Source organism: Cygnus olor, chromosome 3 (assembly GCF_009769625.2).
Source record: "Cygnus olor isolate bCygOlo1 chromosome 3, bCygOlo1.pri.v2, whole genome shotgun sequence".
NCBI classification, from domain to species: domain Eukaryota; kingdom Metazoa; phylum Chordata; class Aves; order Anseriformes; family Anatidae; genus Cygnus; species Cygnus olor.
This window is the reverse complement of record NC_049171.1, coordinates 74,817,625-74,835,838: the sequence shown is the minus strand read 5'-3', so window position 1 is coordinate 74,835,838 and position 18,214 is coordinate 74,817,625. Positions and strand designations below refer to the sequence as shown.

Genomic DNA, 18,214 nt, shown 5'->3' with positions numbered 1-18,214 from the left:
TGTGGCACTGATTTTGTAAAGCTGAATACATGTTATTACTAATTTCTGTCTGGCTAGATCAGGAAGATTTTAAATAACCCATTGCATATAATTTGTTTTGTCCAGCAGACTTGCACATTGTGATTTTGTGATTAACAAAGAACTGCAAAACAGACTGCAAAGAGTTCTTTTTTCCTATTTTTCTGTTTCAGATATGAAGTTTTCTCCTTTCTTATTTTTAGCCTTTGTTCCCATTATCAAGGTTCTTCTATCAGCAATAAAATGGAGTAAAAATGAATAATGAGAAAGTAAAAACCTGTGTTTTTTTAAAAAAAAATAATATTACATTGCTTAAAAATAAGAATGAAACAGAAATATATGTAAAAAAAGATCTTTCTTTTTTCATTTAATATGAGGAACCATTGTACTGTGTAGCTTGAGTGAAAATGAAGTAGCTATGGTGGTCCATTCTGGAAGCAAATTCCTGTTATAATCAATGGTATTTAATATTAGATTCTAGAAATTATATACCTGCAAATTACACTTTTTTTTTTTTAATAGGTTCACTCCTTTTGCAAATGGACCAGATGATACCCCAGAGGAGATTCTGGCCAGGATTGGCAGTGGCAAATATGCACTTACAGGAGGAAACTGGGATTCAGTATCTGACACTGCAAAGGTCAGTGAATGCTTTCTCAGATTTTTTTCTTGTTCTCTTAAGTGGGATCACAGTCTGCAATTGTAACAAACTTAGAGACAGTCAGAAGGGTTATTTCTCAGTGTCTTATGAAATAAGAGCTCAGTTGTCCATACTACTCTGAAGTAAATAGTGCTAGGAATATCGGTAGTTTATTTCATTAAATTAAGGCATAATATAGTACTATTAATTACACACACTGTCAAAATTAAAATTGCACAGAGCTGTTTTGTCACGCAGCTGAACTTTTAAAAGCAGGGTAGGGTAGTCAGTGCCACAACCACATGGTCTCTATGTGAATCACCTTTTTCTTCCTCAAACTTAAGCATGAGCAGGCAGTAAATAAGGTAGCATTTTTAACTTATGTACTGTCTGCAGTTGAGGCTGCCCATCTATTACAAAACCTGAAAAACCCAAGAGCTGGAATTCAGCCGGTGCTGAGACTTTTGGACACGAAACCATGAACTAGTCTGTGAGACAGGCGGATGGGCAGGAAAGCTGGCAAGCTTACAGTTGTCTGGCATCAATTAGAAACTTTGACACAATTTTTATATTCCCTCAGGAGATTTCAGTTTTAGCAACTGGCAGTACCCGATGGAAAAACATTGATATATTCCACCACAAATCACAAGCAATCCTAGCAACTTATTCGTCTTGCTAACAGCACCTATGAGGCTCATTGTCAGACAATGAATTTTTCATCAGATATCCGGTTTGGAAATTAAGATATTCCGATGTGGTAGGGCTGGTATCACTGAATTTTGGCTGCCTTGAATGTTTGATTTCTGTTCTACGCTTCTCTTGTAAGCAGGCTCCAGAGTCAGTGAGGAGATGCCTCCAGATGGCATCCTCTCTAGGTAGCATTTATCACTCCTACAAGGTCACTAATAATTGTTAACACTCGGTAAGCTGAATACCTGCCACATTATCTTTTGTTTGGATTATCAGTTGAGAACTGAATATTACACATGAATATTTTGAAGATCACACTTTACATTTAAAAACAATAAAGCATATCTAAAATGCATCACCCTCTCTGTTCAGCGTGCTGATGACTGCCATTGGGAAGATTTGGGTAAATCCTGCACTGCTAGTAATTACTTTTTCCTTTTTACTGTCTTCTTCCCTTTAAACCCAGGACATTGTGTCTAAGATGCTTCACGTAGACCCTCATCAGCGCCTCACGGCAGTTCAAGTGTTAAGACATCCGTGGATAGTGAACAGGGAGTACCTGTCTCAAAACCAACTCAGCAGACAGGACGTTCACCTGGTGAAGGTACATCCCACACCCTTGCTGCTTCCTTTCTTCCAGAAAGAGCTGGGATTTGTGTAAATATTCTGGAAAGTGATAGAGGAATTGGGAAAATAGTTTGCCACAGAGGCCAAATTTAATATGGCAGTAGACTAACAGTAAAGCTTTTTGACCCATCATCTGCTTGATATTTTTAACTTCCAGTTATGTTATAATGAACTGGTGGGAGTCTGCCCATCCTGCTACCCACTGCTTTGAATCAGAGATACCCCAGCTGTCTCCCAGGCAGCAGACGCTGTGATCATTTTGTGGAAATTGTCCCTGCACAAGGGGATTGGATAGGGGAAAGGAGGGGAGAAGCATGAAAGAACTGAATTTGAGCCCTTTTTTTTTCTCTTTTTCTATTTCACAGGGTGCAATGGCAGCCACTTACTTCGCTTTAAACCGAACACCTCAGGCACCAAGGCTGGAGCCTGTATTGTCCTCCAATCTGGCTCAGCGGAGGGGCATGAAAAGACTTACCTCAACCAGGTTGTAGCAGTACCCCAAGAGGCCTCTTTGGAAACTCACAGTTTATTATTCGACAGATTCATCTTTACTTGGTTAGTAGAACTTTTTTGGACACCTTGCATACGAAATCACCAGAACTAGCAGAAGCCCAGCATAAGGCAAAGTTTGCCTTTGCTCCATTATTTCTTTTACATTCCAGCCAGGATCCTGAGTTTAGCAACTTGACGAAGATGTGCCAACTTTGCTGGTAGCTCTGTTTCCTTACTGAGATAAAGCCAAATAAAGTAGACGTGCTCCATCCTTTCCCCCCTAGGAAATACTATTTTTGAGTCTTGAAGATGTTCCTTAGGAACATAGTTTTCATTTTGTTTCTCAAGAAAAGCACTTTTTGTAATGAAGACGCAGTCAGGTTTGAATGTTCTCAGCGGTTCCTTCAGGCATCATGACGAAGTGGCTTGGCTGGTCACTCCTAAATACCTACTGATCTCCACTCGCTCCAGGAAGAGTGAAGGCTGCAGAGACACATGGATGATATCTTACTTGAAATAAGTGCTATATGACATGAAGGAGAGCGAGCTGCCGGTGGTGGAAATACCCTCTGATTTCAAGAAATCTTTTGCACTTTGCACCTGCTCTCTCTGGAAGAAAGTCAGCACTGCTTGAGGAGGAGCGCGTGCCGTGAGCTTGACTTACTTGGAGGCCTGGCCCACCAAGAGCAGAAAGTCTCTGAGGAACTTGGTCCTCCAAGGAGATTGTGGGTGTCATGAGACTGTGGGAAAGCATTCATGTAAAACAGTGGGAGTGGGAGCCTGTGGGTCAGGGGACACAAGGGTATCTGGTCTTGGCTAGCAAGGACGAGAACAGCAGGCAAAGCCACCCACGGCAGTGTGATGGGGAGCACTGCTTGAGGGAGCTGACGTGCAGGTGCTTCGGAGGCTGACCAGGGTTCCCTCTGAGGGAAGGGAATGGTCCCCCACTTGGGGGTGGTCCAGAAGAGGGTCTGTGGGTGCCTGGGCTGTGGAGGGGCTGGGCAGTGTGGTGCAGCTGCCCTCCCATAGTGCTGATCCTGCTCTGGGCCTCCTCCAGTGCCCCGCTCCCTGCCCCTCCTGCCCACGGGCGGTGCCCACTTCTGAGGGGCCCAGCCAACTCTGTCACGAGCTTTAATAACAGTACATTATGAGGAGAAACAGGAGGATGCTGTGCTTTTATATTTATATAAATATATACACGTGTATTTATATATATATAAAAAAAGAATCTGTACCTAATACCTGGATTTTTCAGGTTCACGGAAAGAAAACTTGTTTGAAAGGATCTCAGCAAAATGGACCTTTTTTTCTCATTCCCTGAGCTATTTTTTTTAATTATTTTTCTTATCCATTGTGGCATATGGTGGTCACGAGCTGACCAAGATTCTTCTTTGTACTGCATTTGTTAATTTTTGTTTTCCGAGTGAATTTGTCACCTCAGATGCTTTGTGGGAGAAGCTAATGTGCTGTGTTGGCTTTTTTTCTGTTGTGAAGGTGGGGGGAAAAAAAGGAAAAATGTGAACATGGAGCTTCGTATGCTAGAGATGGCAATTTTCCTTGCTGGGTAGTTTGCGCACTGTGGTGCCAAACTGGAATTTCCAGACCATGGCATCGGTGTCCAAGGGAACGAGGAGTTGCATTTGCTATAGCAATATGCTCCCTAAAACAATCTGTGTTCCAGTGTTGACTGAACTTTGTTTGTTTGCATTAGTCTATTTTTAAATTTAAATTTATTCTTAATAATTTAAACCAATATTTAATGTTCAGGTTTATGTGCTGTGCACACAGGAATGCTGCAAAGCAGCTCTCCTTGAAGCCCTTCTCTTTTCTAGAATAAACAATGCTGTGAAACTTCACAGAGAGGATGAATTGGCTTGAATTGGAGTGTGTGAACATGCGCAGGTGTGTCTATGTTTATCTACACAGCAGCAGAGAATAATATACCTTAACTGGCTAAGCTACCCTGGCTAAGCTGTGCTCAGTTATCAGCCTTTTGCTGCCTTTACACTTTTCCTCTCACTGGAAGCTAATTAAGTCTCATGTACTTCTGCTGTCAGCACACTGAGAGGTGAGTCTGCAGGCAGGGGATGTCCTGGCTCGTGCAAAAATGCTCTGGCCAGGTCCCTGGAAGTGATTTCTGTCCCAGAGGAAGACAAGATGGGCACAAGGATGCTAAGGGCAATCTGGAGGGAGGGCTGGATGTTCTGGTGTCCCAGTTGATTTGTGCTGTTTCAACAAAATGTCTTTTAATGTGTAATTGTATGTGGGCAGAAAGAGTGTTGTAAATATTAGGTACAGTTTTTGTCTCCCCTGGAGATTTCCTGGTCATCTTTCATTGGTTCACTTTGGTTTCTCTTCACAGTCATTGGAAACAGTTTGATCCCCTCTTGATATTTATTCAGTCCTAGGTTTTTGAGCTTTTTTTTTTTTTTTAATCTGAATATTGTTGTAGGCCAAGCTTAGAGGATGCAGGTCTTCCAGAAACTTGATGGTTTGAATCCGTTCCTGGTCTAGCTCTTCGAACCCACCATCTATATCCCTATTAATCATACAAGGTTTGGGCTGTGTACAGAATGATATATTTTGATGTTCTTTAATTACTTTCCTTTAAAGGCCCATAAATTACATATACTGGTTTTTGATTACCAGGATTTTGTTGCCAGTGCATCCAGATGTATGCATGTGTGTGCATACATGTAAATACACAAAAACATGCTATCTCAGCTTGTCCAAATGAGAAGAATACCAGTGTAGTCGGTGCTTGAAGAGATACTCAGAGGAGTTGGGTCTGTGGTGTTGAAAATCTGACACGACAACAGCAGTAGTTGCTCTGGGCGTGGACAGGCATGTGGCTCAGCAAGCAGCTCTGCCCACTGATGAAGTTGTTGTGTGGGACCTCCCCTCCACCCCAGCTATGCATCCCAGCAGATCACCCCACACACAGGCTTGCTACTGGAGGTGCTCTTGTGAGGGTTTTTCTGACCTGTTTCCGTCAAAAAGAACCCAATTAATCCATTTCCACAGTTGTTCTGGCTGATGCAACTCACTTGGACTGAAATACAAGATCCTCTGTCAGCAAATTGAAGGCACAGTCACTCCTGCTGGCTTGCACTCATTATTTCAGAGTGATAGCAGCTGCCACTTCCCCCAGCCCAGCTGCATCCAGGGGAAGATGCATGGCCAGGGCCTAACTGCTGCTCCGCCTGCTTTACACCAGCATCTCTTTTCCAGGCACCTTGCTACAGTATGCTCAGCAATAAGCATTTATTCTTTCTAGGAGAAAACAACTGAAAAAGGCTTAGCCTCTCTCCCTCTCTCTCTCTCTCTCTCTCTCTCTCTCTCTCTCTCTCTCTCTCTCTCTCTGTATATATATATATATATATATATATTTAATCTTAAGGGACTTTTACTAAATGCTGTGCTTAACTCCTGAAAGTCTAAAAATCTCTCTGAATTAGATAACACCATCTTGCAGGTTATTAGTCCACAAAGCGACCTAGTGCCTTAGGCTATTATAAATAGTACAGTTCAATTTTCAAACCATCAAAGTGCATAAAGCAGTGACAGTCCAAGCCATCCTCACTGTGTCTGTCACGGACAGTCAGCTCTTCTGGAGAGGTACTTCACAAGCTGTCCTTCAGCTTACTAGAGTGGAGTCTGTCCAGCAGGGAGAGGGCATCTCCTCACATTTTGTAGAGCTGGGTCCCGCCCCTGCAGCTCCAGGACTTTGACGAAGCTAAATGGCCCTAAGACACAGGGAAGAGTTGCCCCGTTTCCTACACGGCACCGCAGCTTGTGTATATGGAGAGGTGTGGGAGATGCTGCTCAAAGGGAGGGCTGCCCTCACCCTGAGTCCCTCATGAATTTTTACTTGTTTAAAATCTGATTTTTTTTTTTCCCAGCAAGTTTTAACAGCAGATAGCATTTATAAAGCCCGACTTTTTCATCAGAACACAAATAGCCCCACAGACACTTTGTAATCAATCTCTGCATCTGAAAGAAAAAAAAAAAAAAAGGTCATCTGACAATAGATTCTGGTTTGCATCTGAAGAAAACCAGCTTGAACAGATACCCAGTCCCTCTCCCGGGGCATGGGGCTGACCCAGGCATGGGGTACTGGGAGGATGGATCAGTGTGTGTCGCGCTTCCCCAAAGCGCAGATCGCGTGTCCCTGTGCTTCACCTAGCACTGCGTGCAGCACCAAGGCTGTTTTCAGCTGGACTTATGGCTGAACAATTTTCAGACTGAGTTTGAAATGTATAATAAATCTGTTGGCCTAAAGGGTAGATCAGACTCTATTAGGAATCAATGTGTGAATCTTTAAGGCACAGAGAAAGGACAAAAAATCTGTTTGCCTGTGTAGTGCTGTGCCCCAGCACAAGGACTGAAAACTCGTACCGGGCACTGGTACAGCTCAGTAAAGGCAGTTGCTGTGTCTATGACATGAGTTATGGTCAGGCTCAGATCATCCCCTAAACCACTCCTGTGTGCAGTTTCGCGTGCCGCAAGGGTTTCTTATGCCACCGGTCCCCAGAGCTGCAGCCAGTGCATGCCAGTGCTGAGGCTAAAAAAAGCCAGTCACTCTCTCTTGACCTTAACTGCTTTCTGTGCTTTCCCACCTCCCTTATCCAGGTCACGGTGGGGCAAAGCAAATGTGTCCGAACAAGCAGCTGGGGACAGCAGCAAGGCAGCAGCATCTTCTCTGATGGCAGCGCTGTCAGCACGCTGCTGAGTCGCAGCTCGGGTGCCACCCGCCTCCCTCTGCATTATGCTGAGCCAGGTTCAGGTGCCCCCGATGTTGGGGCAATGCACGGCTGGGTTTTTGTAGGGAAGCGGGTTACCTAAGCCAGGCTGTGCACGCAGAGGAGGAAGGCCAACCAAGGCTTCGAAGTTCACCATGAGTTCAAGTAAACTGCCAGTAACCGGGAGGTGTGGGCTTACAGACGGCATGCCATGGGGAGATGGTGCTGACTGTGTGTATTTTGGCCACCGGTGAGCTTGTAAAGAAGATAGGAAAAATCCTGGCATTTGTCTTTAAATAATCCATTATTACAGAGGAAATTCCCAATTTTCTGGAGTGTGATGGCACTCTAGATCCCTCGCAGGAGGAAGGCAGACAAACATGGAAGGTAAAACAGATTACTGCAGCAGAAAAGGAGGTATCTTAGCTTCCACAACAAAACAATTTTCATTCCTTTTTTTTTTTTTTTTTTTTTTGAAGCTGTATGTTAAGGTGTTTGTAGAAAAATTGCCAAAGCAGACAATTAGAAGCAAAATTCCCTCTCTGAACATCTGCAGACTGCTCCTTTAAACAGGAGCCAAGTGAGATCCAGGGTCACGTATCTGAATCCTAAAAGACAGACACACAGCACAACTGGCCAACCAGCACAGAGATCCTTTAGATTAAAATAAAAAGATTTAAAATAATGCTAATCAGGTGTTTTTATACAGTTCATAACAAAGGAAAATGTGCAAGCCCATTTTTCTTTCTCCTTTTGAAGTACACATCAATATCCTATAGAAGTGTGTACCCTTACATGCCAGCCGACCCTGCTCCTACAGCTCCACGCTGCCCCAAGGTGTTGGGGTTTGGCTGCCCCCTCCACAGCTGCCCACAACAGGCACAAGTAACAATCACACATCCCCTCGGATCCCGACAGCAAAACTTTGTGTATTTTTACTCAGAAAATGAAGGTAAAAGTAAGGCTCTTGCTCTGTACGTAACTAAAATCCTCAGCGTTTAGGTGAAGTGTGGGTGGAAGCCTATGCAGAACAAGAATGGCATGGAGAAAATAAAGTCATGTTTGTTCTTAGAGACAAATTTTAGCCAAAACCAGTTCATGAGTTTTATGAGCCTCGTCCTAGCATCTCCATGTGCAAGTGGGTGACAACACATGCGAGTCAGCCAGCTAACCAGGCATCTAATCATGCATATAAGTGCTGGCTTGCGTGTGTAGGTGTTTTGCAGCCTAAAGTTCAGAGTTTCAGAATTGGGAGTGTTGTATCCACCTGCATTGTGCTAACCACAATGTTCAGCGTTGAACTGTACAACCACACATTCTTGCGCAGGTATAAGCGGTTGCAGATTCAGTTTGTGCTCCACTGTTTCCTAAATGGATATGATGGTCATAATTTTCAGACATCATAGACTGAAAGACAAATGGGGAAAATGTATGCCTTTTGGATAAAGGGGAATTTTGAAAGGGGAGTCTAGAAATAAGCATTTGGAAGTATAGAAAATGAAAACCAATTGCTAAAAGATTGTTTCTGATTTGTTCCTTGTAGCCAAATCTTTTGTTCCTTGTAGCCAAATCTTGCCTCCCTTATTCTTCTTGTATTTGTACCTTATTCTGTACGTGGCTCTGGCGCAACCCAGGGCCAGCTCAGAGCAGGGTCCTCCTTGTGTCACAGCGGTGGAGTCTGGCCATTAGGTGATGACGTGTGCAAGGGGTTTACTTGGGCAGTATTAAATGAATCTGTCAAAATACGAACCATGATCTAGCACTTTGTTTACAGGCTCCATATTCATGTTTACAATGATTTCTGAGGCTCACGCTTTTTACGTTTCCTGTATGAAAAGGGCAGCCGGTGTACAGATATTTATTATGTTTACCAGCGTTTCCGAATAGATTTTTTTTATAGTACATGGTTTTATGAAGTGTAATATTTTTATAGCAGAACGACGATCTTTGGACTTTCTATATTGTTACATACGACTGTTTGCAAATAAGCTCTTTGCTCCCCTTTCTCTGTGCACTGTGTCCCGTGTTGCTGCTGCTACTGCTGCTGGCCTCAGCTGCTGCTGCCCCGCGGTGCTGTGGGCTGACGGTGTTGTGAAACTGTGCGAGCTGACTGCCAGGAGCTGTGACTGTGCTGAAGGGCCGGCTGCCTGCTGGGATCCCAGCAGGAGGATGGGGAGCTGTGCTGTACCAGGGCAAGGGCTGGCTGCGGGTGGCCTTGATTGGAAGCCTCAGTGCTCACCTTTGTCTGTACTGTGCCGTTCTGGCTTGGCATGCCCGTCCTTTCCTTTCTTTATAAAGAAATAAAAAAAAGAAGAAAGAAAAAAACAAGTCCCGCTTGTTTTTGCATGACTCCTTTCCAGTTCACAAGCACTGGCCACGTTTGAATGCTATGTGTTGGTCATGGTAAAGGCACACCGTTACCTTTCCAAGTTACACCTGGAGCTGGTACCTCCATGCAGGTACACTCAGACCTTTGATTTGGGAAGCAATGAGTAAGCCTTTAACCCCTCATCAGCCTGTTCACGCACCAGACAAATTTGGGATTTCACTGCCAGACCAATGAGAGCATTCACACAAGCTGCCTGATGTGGATTTCCCTTACCCCTCAGAGACCTTCTATGGCACGGTTCTTCTGAGAACTGCTGGCAAGCAGCCTGCGTAACCTCTTCTGCTTGCTGACCTTACCAGTGACCACAAAAGCAAAATCAACCTCTCCTACCTGGAGGGCTTGGTTCTGCTTCCCTGGTGTTACCACTACCACATTCAGGTCCAAGGAAGCATAACCAAGCAAACTTGGACTTCAAATACATGGCATAAGATTTCTGCTCTGCTCAGTGGTAGCCTCATGCCTCTGTTCTCCTGCAAGCTGCTCCTGTCCTCCTCCCACTTCTGCCCTTTCTTTCTTTTCCCTGTCCCTAGGAGAAGCGACCCTTCATGCATTGTGGTCCTTCATCATTAGGACACGTGTATGTCCCTTGCTGTCCTCTTCATCCATGCCCCGGTGCCTGCCACAAATTATTCATCCTTTCCCTTACCAAGCTTTTCTCCCAGAGGTCCATCTTGTCACTCTTATGGCCTTTCCAGAGAGGCAGGGCAATGGCTGATGTACATTTGTCTTTATAGGCCCACTGGTTAACAAAAGGAGAACCCTAATCATGTACAAGAACATCCAAATGAGAAGACCAAGGGGAAAAAAAAAAAAAGAAAAAAAAAATCTGCATCTTCCCTCCCCCCTAAGTCCTCCTTTAACATGACCATGGTCAGGGGTAACCCCAGCTCAGGCACTGTTTGACACACAGCTCTGCAGAGGACATGGCGAAGAAGCCATGCACAAGACCCTGGGCAGGCAGATGTGAGTCTTTCCCCCTGACCCCAGATGTCTTACATGTCTGGAGGCTTTCCTTATTCTGTGGTGTAGCACTTGCTGGTACTGACGCTGCTCCCAAAAGAGGAGGGCTGGCCAGAATATGCTCCCCTGCCTCATACAGGACACAGACCTTTCAGGAAATCTGCTGTAGCAAACATCTCAGATCACCACAGCTACTCATAAGTGACCATAACTTTTTTCCTGGATGGAGATGAATGCATTTTGTAACGGAAAAAAAAAAAAAAAAAGTAGCAAGTAACTCCTCTTGTAATCCTGCCTTTTAGTCACCATTCATCCATTTCCTTATATCTTCTCTTTTAAGGGCAGCACAACTGCTGGCTGATGGCCTCAGGCACTGCAGTGCAGCAAATAGCAGGTAGTAACAACACCAGCTAATGTCTGAAGATCACGAGAAGCACAGCTAAAAGCTATGGAGCAGAACTGAAGACAAGGATTTTAGCCTATGCCCATCTACTGGGATTAACCACAGTTCACTTTGTTGTGCACTGCCTGCTGAAGATGCCATGCGCCCATTTTCTGGATGCAAGGTGGAAGAAGGGGGTCTCCGGACTGGAGAGCTACTCATGGTGCTCTCGCTGTTTTCTAAACAAGCAAAGTTGGCCTGAGCCTGTTCTTTGTTGAGGAAATTAGTCTATAAAAGGCTGGTGAGTCAGTCTGTGGCGAGGCTGCTGGTTGGGCTGGCTTGGCATGCTGCTGCCTAATTGATTCTTCCTGTCCTTCAGGTTCTGCCGCCACCAGTAAAAATAGCCCTGGTCATAAAACCTCTCACCTGCCCCACAGCAGATAGCAGGCTTGAGCTCTAATGCTAATCTCCTTGTTGCTGAAAGAAGAACATTATTGCGTTAATGCATGTGAGACTTTTCCTAAAGGCCTGAATGTATGTCACCTGTTGGTATGAAACATTTTAACTTTTAGGGACAGTAGCTGTTACATTAGGGCCATAAACACAGCAAACAGAAGCAACAGGCATCTCACTTCTTCAGAGAAGGGACAAGAGTGACCTGTTAGCTGTTACATGCTTTTGGCAGTGCTGACCTTTGGTCATGTGGAGCTCAGGTCTCATTTCAGCCACCAGCCTGCTGTCATCTGCTACAGGGCTGCGGTCACTGCTGTGGGCTCTGGAGACTAATACAGGGGGCAAGAACTCTGTCAGGGAATTAACAATGCTTCACACCACCTATACCATACGGATAAAACCTGTAACAAGAGCTGGTAAACGGTGTTTCCCCCCCAAAAGCAAAAAACTTACTAGCCTAAAAGCAAAATAAGTAGTAATAGTACTTGTAGTGCACTAATTCCTGTGAACCACAAGAGGGCCTTAAATAAATATATGCCAAACATGAATGAAATCTTCCAGTACGAAGAGATGATGACAGATCTTGAATAAGCTCTCCAATTAGAATTACTCTGTTTTAAAGAGTGAAAAACAGACCACAAAACCTTCAGTTCTTAAATTCCCAATTCCTGGAGCCAAGTCATGGCTCGTGAACTGACAGGCTACATGCTGATTCTGCACAGCCATGAGATGTGAGATAGAGCTCACACCTAGTGAGAGCTGTTCCACCTTTGTGTCAAACACTGCTGGAGCAGCATCCCTGAAGCATGACATAGCAGAGATGTGTTTTGACCCTGCCAGGGTGCCCTGCCATGGGGTAACAGTCCCCCTTTTTAGCCCAAAGAGCCTGCACAGCTGGAAGCTTGCTTCAGGTTCCCAGGAGGCGGGATGTGCAGGTTGGACCAACACCAGCCCGAGGAAGGAGCCGACGGGGTTCCCTTCGCTGATCTGCGGCACCCTTGGCAAGCGCTGGAATCACAGGGTTTCCACATGATGCAGAGACAGTGTTCATGCCGCCTCCTCCTGAGCTTTCAACTAAAAGTATGAACTGCTCCGACCTCTGGACAACCTTCAGGGACACCCTGAGCAGAAAGCAGCAGCAAAGTCACAGGGTGCTGTCACGATAAGGGCATTCCTCTGCTCCAAATTTCCTGTTGGTTAGATTTTGTGGGGCTTCCTGCTCCGAGTGAAAGGTTTTGCTTCTGGCATGGCTGATTATTCCCTGCTCACCCACGTGGCAAAGCTGGGCATGCAGGGCAGACCGCTCCTCTCCAGGCACCAAGGATCAGTAGCTAGGTATTGCACAGCTTTTGGATGTCAGCTCTTGTATTTACTTTGTAAGGCTCTCAGTGTAATAAATAAATACATAAATATATATTTAAGTCATTGAAAGAACTGAAACTGTAGCACTGCCACTTTGCATTAATGTTTATTGGAAAGATCAATATCCATATAAAAGTGATCCTCTGATTTCTGTGGGACACAATATTTCAAAGTTTTCTGATAAGAGAAGGACTCACACCACAGAGTTAGGTTGTCTACAGCCACCCATCTCACTTCTGCACATGCACATTTAGGATTGTATGTGTCTATTAAAAGTATGCCCACCTAAAACAGTACCTTTTTTTTTTTTTTTCTGCTGGATGTTGTATAAACCCAAGTGACTCCCTGTTGAGTCCCAAATGACCTTGTAGAAGTCCACCAGGACCTATTGTTTATTTCACTTTGATCCCAGCAGCTTTGGAAGGGACTTTGGTATGTTTGCCTTCAAGTTACTCATCTTGTATGCCCACGGTTTGTTTATCCACTGTAGTCTACTGAAATCCCCCCCTTTTTAGCCTGATAAAGAAATAGGCCAAAGGTGATGTCAGGGTCCCTATCTGGGTGAGCATCACCAATTCAATCAGAGACAACCTTTGGCTTCCTCTCCTAAGTCAGCAGCATCCCAGATACTGACTTGCTCTCACCTTTCACCAGTAAATCAGAGAAATCTCAGCCCACCAAGCCAAAAAATGACTCCGACTGAAGCAGATTTAACACCGCCGAGGATACAGTAGCAAGACCAAAGAGAGCCCAGGTATAATCTCACCTTTCCGGCTCAAAAGTGCTAATCTGCTTGTTTTACTAAATCGAGCCTACCGCTATTTGTGTTCAAGGTTTTCCAGCAGCACAATTCTGGGGAGCTGTTCTTTAGTTGTTCTGACAGTGGAGAGAAGCCCAGAACTGTACTTTTCCACCAGGACCCATGCCCCTTCTGGTCACCCCCAGCCTCAACTGGGGGAAGCCAAGGCCCAGTGAAGCAGCATAGTTAAATACTAGACATGAATTTAATAGTAGTGAAGCATACTGGGAGCCTGCATTTTTAAACGTCATCAACTAAATTTATATTTCTTCAGCTCCACAGTGACCCATGGTTTCTGAGGAGAGGATTATACAACTAAAACGACTGTCACTAATTAACAGTGCAGCTGAACTTTGATCCCCTCGGTTTCTGCCATCAGTCAGGACCCCAATTTCAGTCTCCTCCTTGAAACCCTGGGGCATTTTTATTGGATAAAACAGTTTAAGATGGCCATGGAAAACTTGGGAGAAACCTGTGACTAGTTCTCTACATGAAATATGTGTTTCAGCAGACTCTTTGCAAGGCAGGAACAAAAGCCCCTACTGCAAAGCGCCTGCAGTGCACACAGCCCACTTTTCAATGTTTTATTAACCCAATTTTATTAACCCAAACAAAAAAAAACATACTTTTTTCATCTTGTGTTTTTATTTGTATCAGCTGAAACCTCCCTCACAACCTTACCTGAGCTGTTCATGCTATGCCAACAGTGCTCTTCCTCAGAAAACTGCGTCTTCCCCCTTTATCCTGCTGGAACAACCAGCAGCTTCTGCTCTGCAGCCCAGCTCAGCCCCTGCAGGGAGGTACAGCCTGCCAGGTGAGCACTGCCAGTCCTCCTGCTCTGCTCCTTTGGAGAGGATGATTATAGCGATAAAGTGATTACATGTCATTTAACTGTAAAATAAGGTTTCCCCAACTGAGTGAAGGAGGAGATTTTTGCAATGCGGTGTTACAAGAAGCAGCTCTCTTACCCCAGCTGACCCGATGTAGCAACATAAGGTGCAGAGTGCACCTGATGAACAAGCAGGCTTCATCCCTTCCTCCCCAAACACAAGATAATCATCAACAACTGCTTGGAGGATACCAGCAGTGCAGCGGTGTGATATCAGAGACAGCAGCAGTTCAGTCATTCTTCTCATGTGGACATTAAAAACAAAACCAAACCATTTATTATCATAGTAGCCAAAAATTATTTCTTTACCTAAAAAAAAAAAAAAGAAGTAAATTACCCAAGTAAAAAAGAAATACTGTTACAAGCGTTCATTTTTAAACAACAATCACTGTACCCTTGGAGCTCAGTGCCTACAGCTACATTACCAACTGGAAGTATAAGCAACCTGCAAAAAAAAAAAAAAAAGCCGTTAATTGTTCTTTTCCTGTATTGTAAAACTTGACTTATTCTAAAAAGCTTTAGCAATACACATTTATATTTAAAAAGAGAATCTAAAATGATCTTCTTTGAAGCACTGTTGAATAACTAAACTGTAGAGATAATCTTTAGCCCAGAAAAAGTCTCAAAGCATTTAAAATCAGCTCAGTCTTCATGACAGTGAAAGCTCAGGTGAATACAGCCATCACCACTACACAGATTTCAGCATGAAGTTCGCTTAAATAATCCAAGCTGTAACTCTGGCTGGCCATTATATCACGTGTGACTAATTTAGGACTCATCACAGAGAAGCCACATCCTCCAGCTGCCCCAAGGCCCTGCTGCTTTCCGCCTGCACCACCCGTGCCAAGTGCTACCCGTGTGGGGTGCACCCTTTGTCTACAACCGCTTGGCTTTTAGGAAAAAAGTTGCCAGGAGGAAACTTGCCCTAAACAAGAGCTATACCGTAAGCTTAACTAGGGGAAGGCATTGTGGTTTTGTTTTTTCATTTGGTGTTGTTATTCCTCCCCCCCCTCCCCTCCCCCCCCCCCAGGGTAGGGTCTTGGATGGGGTTTTCACAGCACAGGACTCTGTTTGCTATGCTCATGCACTATAGACCGTGGCAGGGCCAGTTGGCTCAATTTCTGTGAATGTAGTTTGGAAGGCTAGGAACAGCTGTGTTAATAAGTTTCAAGTGTTTGGACCTGCCTGACCATAACTGTGACAGCCAGGTCTTTCTGCAGGTAAAGCAGGGAAAGGTAATGATAATTGCAGCGATTACCAGTAATGCCTGTGTTCCACACTGATAAAATATGTTCTTTTTTCCTTGTTATAAGTAGCACCTCTTATTTCAGCTCCTGCTGCCCAGCTGTTTCTTTGTTGTTCAGTTACGGTAGTCAATCACTGTACTTGCTTATCTGCCAAAACTTATTTCCCAGCAATCCAACTTCTTTTCCAGATCCACTTTGCATCTATTTTGCTCTTCACTTCTTGACCTGGTCCATTATAACTCCTACATCACAGTGTTCCTTTGGCCTTTTATAACGGAGGGTCTGTCTTTTTGTTGTGACTTTATAGATATTATGTCATTGTCTTTTTGCAGGTTCTCAACTGGAAATATAACATTTTTATTTTGATACTTGATCCTACTGCGAGCTCAGTACTTGGTACTGATTTGTGTCCACCTTAGTGAACTGATATTTCATGATAGTGTCTAAGAAGACTGGGATAGCAATTCATGTTTTCTTCATATCTTTCTACACCTTTGGGGCTACAGTACCAGGGAAAAAATACCTACCTCTGTCATGAAATCACAATTTATCGAACAGCTTGCTTAAGTGTTGTTGCCTTGTCTGTCACGCAGCACTCCAAATTACGTGTTCCTGCAACTCTTTTCACAGCTGGGAAAAAGCACCACCACTTTTCCCTGTGGCTGTTTTATAACAGTTATAACAGATAGTTCCTTTAGGACTGATTTCATGTCTTATGCCAGAAACATAATTACTGAATATCATTAGTTCACCATCTTCAGTTCTGTGATGTTCATAAGATGACTTCCTTTGCTGTTTTTAATGCCAGACAGGTATTACATTCTGCTCTCCTTGTCAAGGTCATGCCACCATGCACGTGCCTGCAAAGGCATGCCAACAGGAAGAAAGAGCTGCCCTAAAAGGCGGAAACTGGTAGGCTCCCTTACACAGTAGCTAGCTCTGCATCTGCTGAGAGCAAAAAGTGCAAGTTCCTGACCCGCAGTTCTGGGATGAAGAGTACAGGAAGAGCCATAGATTCCCTGCAGCTGGGAGGCTCGTGCCTGCTACCCATGCACACAAAAATGGAGATCTGGGGACACAGAAACTCTCTTCTGAAGGAGATGCCATTGGCCATTTGCTAAACAGAGCCATCAGCCAACATCTCAACTTCTCACAGAGCCAAAATCTGAAAAATTACTGAGGGTTACCCAGCCCTGACTACATTATATGTGTCCTTGTATGCAAAAATGTGAGTGCTAGGTGTCCTAGCACCTCAGATTTGCACGAGCAAAGCTGAAGCAGCCAGGGTTGTTCTCTTCCATCCCACCAGCTGCAGGCAGCAGTTCAGGAGAGGGCAGATGTGTGCTGGCAGGAAGAAAATGATGAGCTGCACAAACAGTATCTGTAGAAAGCCTCTGATTTCCTCTTTTCTGGAGAATGTCCTGTGTAGAACAACTGCTGGACAACTGTAGAGTCTACCTGCTAAAAACAAGGAAGGGAATTCAAGGGCACCATCTTGCTAATCTAGTGAGGAAGAGTTTAAAGTAAAGATGGCCAGTAACAAAAGTCAACAAGGGAGTTAAAAAGTAGTGACCTGGCCAAAGGCTGAGGGAAAACAAGAATAACTGAACAGCCTAATAAACTCCAGAGAGGTCTCCTCGGAGAGGTCAGAAGTACAAGGTTAAAGAGAAATAAATGAAAGCAATGGGAATTCCAGGAAGAAATACCAGAAAATGGCAGGTAGGGCTTTTGTAAGGACAATCTAAGGGATAAAAGATTGCAGGGGACCTATCTGCCTGAAAACAAAACAAAACAAAAAAGCTACAATTACTATTCTGATTGGAAGACACATAGGAACCAACCCCAGACGTAAGTGGCTTGGCTTATTCAGAAGAACATCGTGACCTTAAAATCTAAAGGGAATATACAATAGGTAGGAAAAAAAGGACATATGAATAGATGAAAATAAATAAATGGTGCCAAGCCTGCAGAAAACTGAATCAGAAAAGGTAAGGCATGAAATCACTTTCAGCTATCAAATGGCATAAAAGATGAGCAAAAATGTTTGATAAAAGCATTAGAAATTAAAAGAAGATGAAGAAAAATGCAGAGCCTTTGAATAATGCAGAAAGAGCCCATAAACAGTAAAGGTGAAAGTATGACAATAGTAACTCAAAGTAGGTCTAAATGAAGAGTGAAAATTTGATAAAATGATTGTTCAGACAAGGAGAAAAAAAATGGTTGAAATATATTTTAGACAAAAATATATGACAGGGCCTGATGAAATTCGCTCCGAGAGCCACCAGGCCCTAGCAGAAACAACTTGAGATCATCAGTGATCATTGCCCAGCTCATGGAGAGGATGAGACAGTCTGGCACTGGAGAAGACCACGTGTCTGAAGAGAAGGGGTCAACAACGATCCAGTAAATTGCAAGTCAAATGGTCTAGCTCTGATAATGGCATTTAACACTGTCCCATATGACACAAGAAACCTAAAAAAAAAAAAAAAAAAAAAAAAAGTATGTAAATAAAACCACTATAAGC

The 18,214-nt window shown here is 44.0% G+C and overlaps 1 protein-coding gene and 1 long non-coding RNA gene across 5 annotated transcripts in view; one reads left to right on the top strand and one right to left on the bottom strand.

Annotated features, from left to right (window-relative positions):
• The window catches only part of RPS6KA2 (ribosomal protein S6 kinase A2), a 295,053-nt gene extending 285,519 nt beyond the window's left edge, over positions 1 to 9,534 (top strand). For all 4 annotated transcript variants that reach the window (XM_040554039.1, XM_040554041.1, XM_040554040.1 and 1 more), the window contains 3 exons: positions 541 to 658; positions 1,815 to 1,952; positions 2,341 to 9,534. In XM_040554039.1, the coding sequence (XP_040409973.1) occupies positions 541 to 658; positions 1,815 to 1,952; positions 2,341 to 2,466 (382 nt within the window). In that variant the 3' untranslated portion in view covers positions 2,467 to 9,534. The remainder of the gene's footprint in view (positions 1 to 540; positions 659 to 1,814; positions 1,953 to 2,340) is intronic.
• On the bottom strand, positions 9,467 to 14,261 carry LOC121068678. The gene is made up of 3 exons (XR_005819027.1): positions 14,236 to 14,261; positions 10,245 to 10,337; positions 9,467 to 9,497 (listed from the first exon to the last, which is right to left on the bottom strand). It is a non-coding gene; the product is annotated as an uncharacterized LOC121068678 (long non-coding RNA).
• Between the last annotated feature and the right edge of the window lie 3,953 nt (positions 14,262 to 18,214).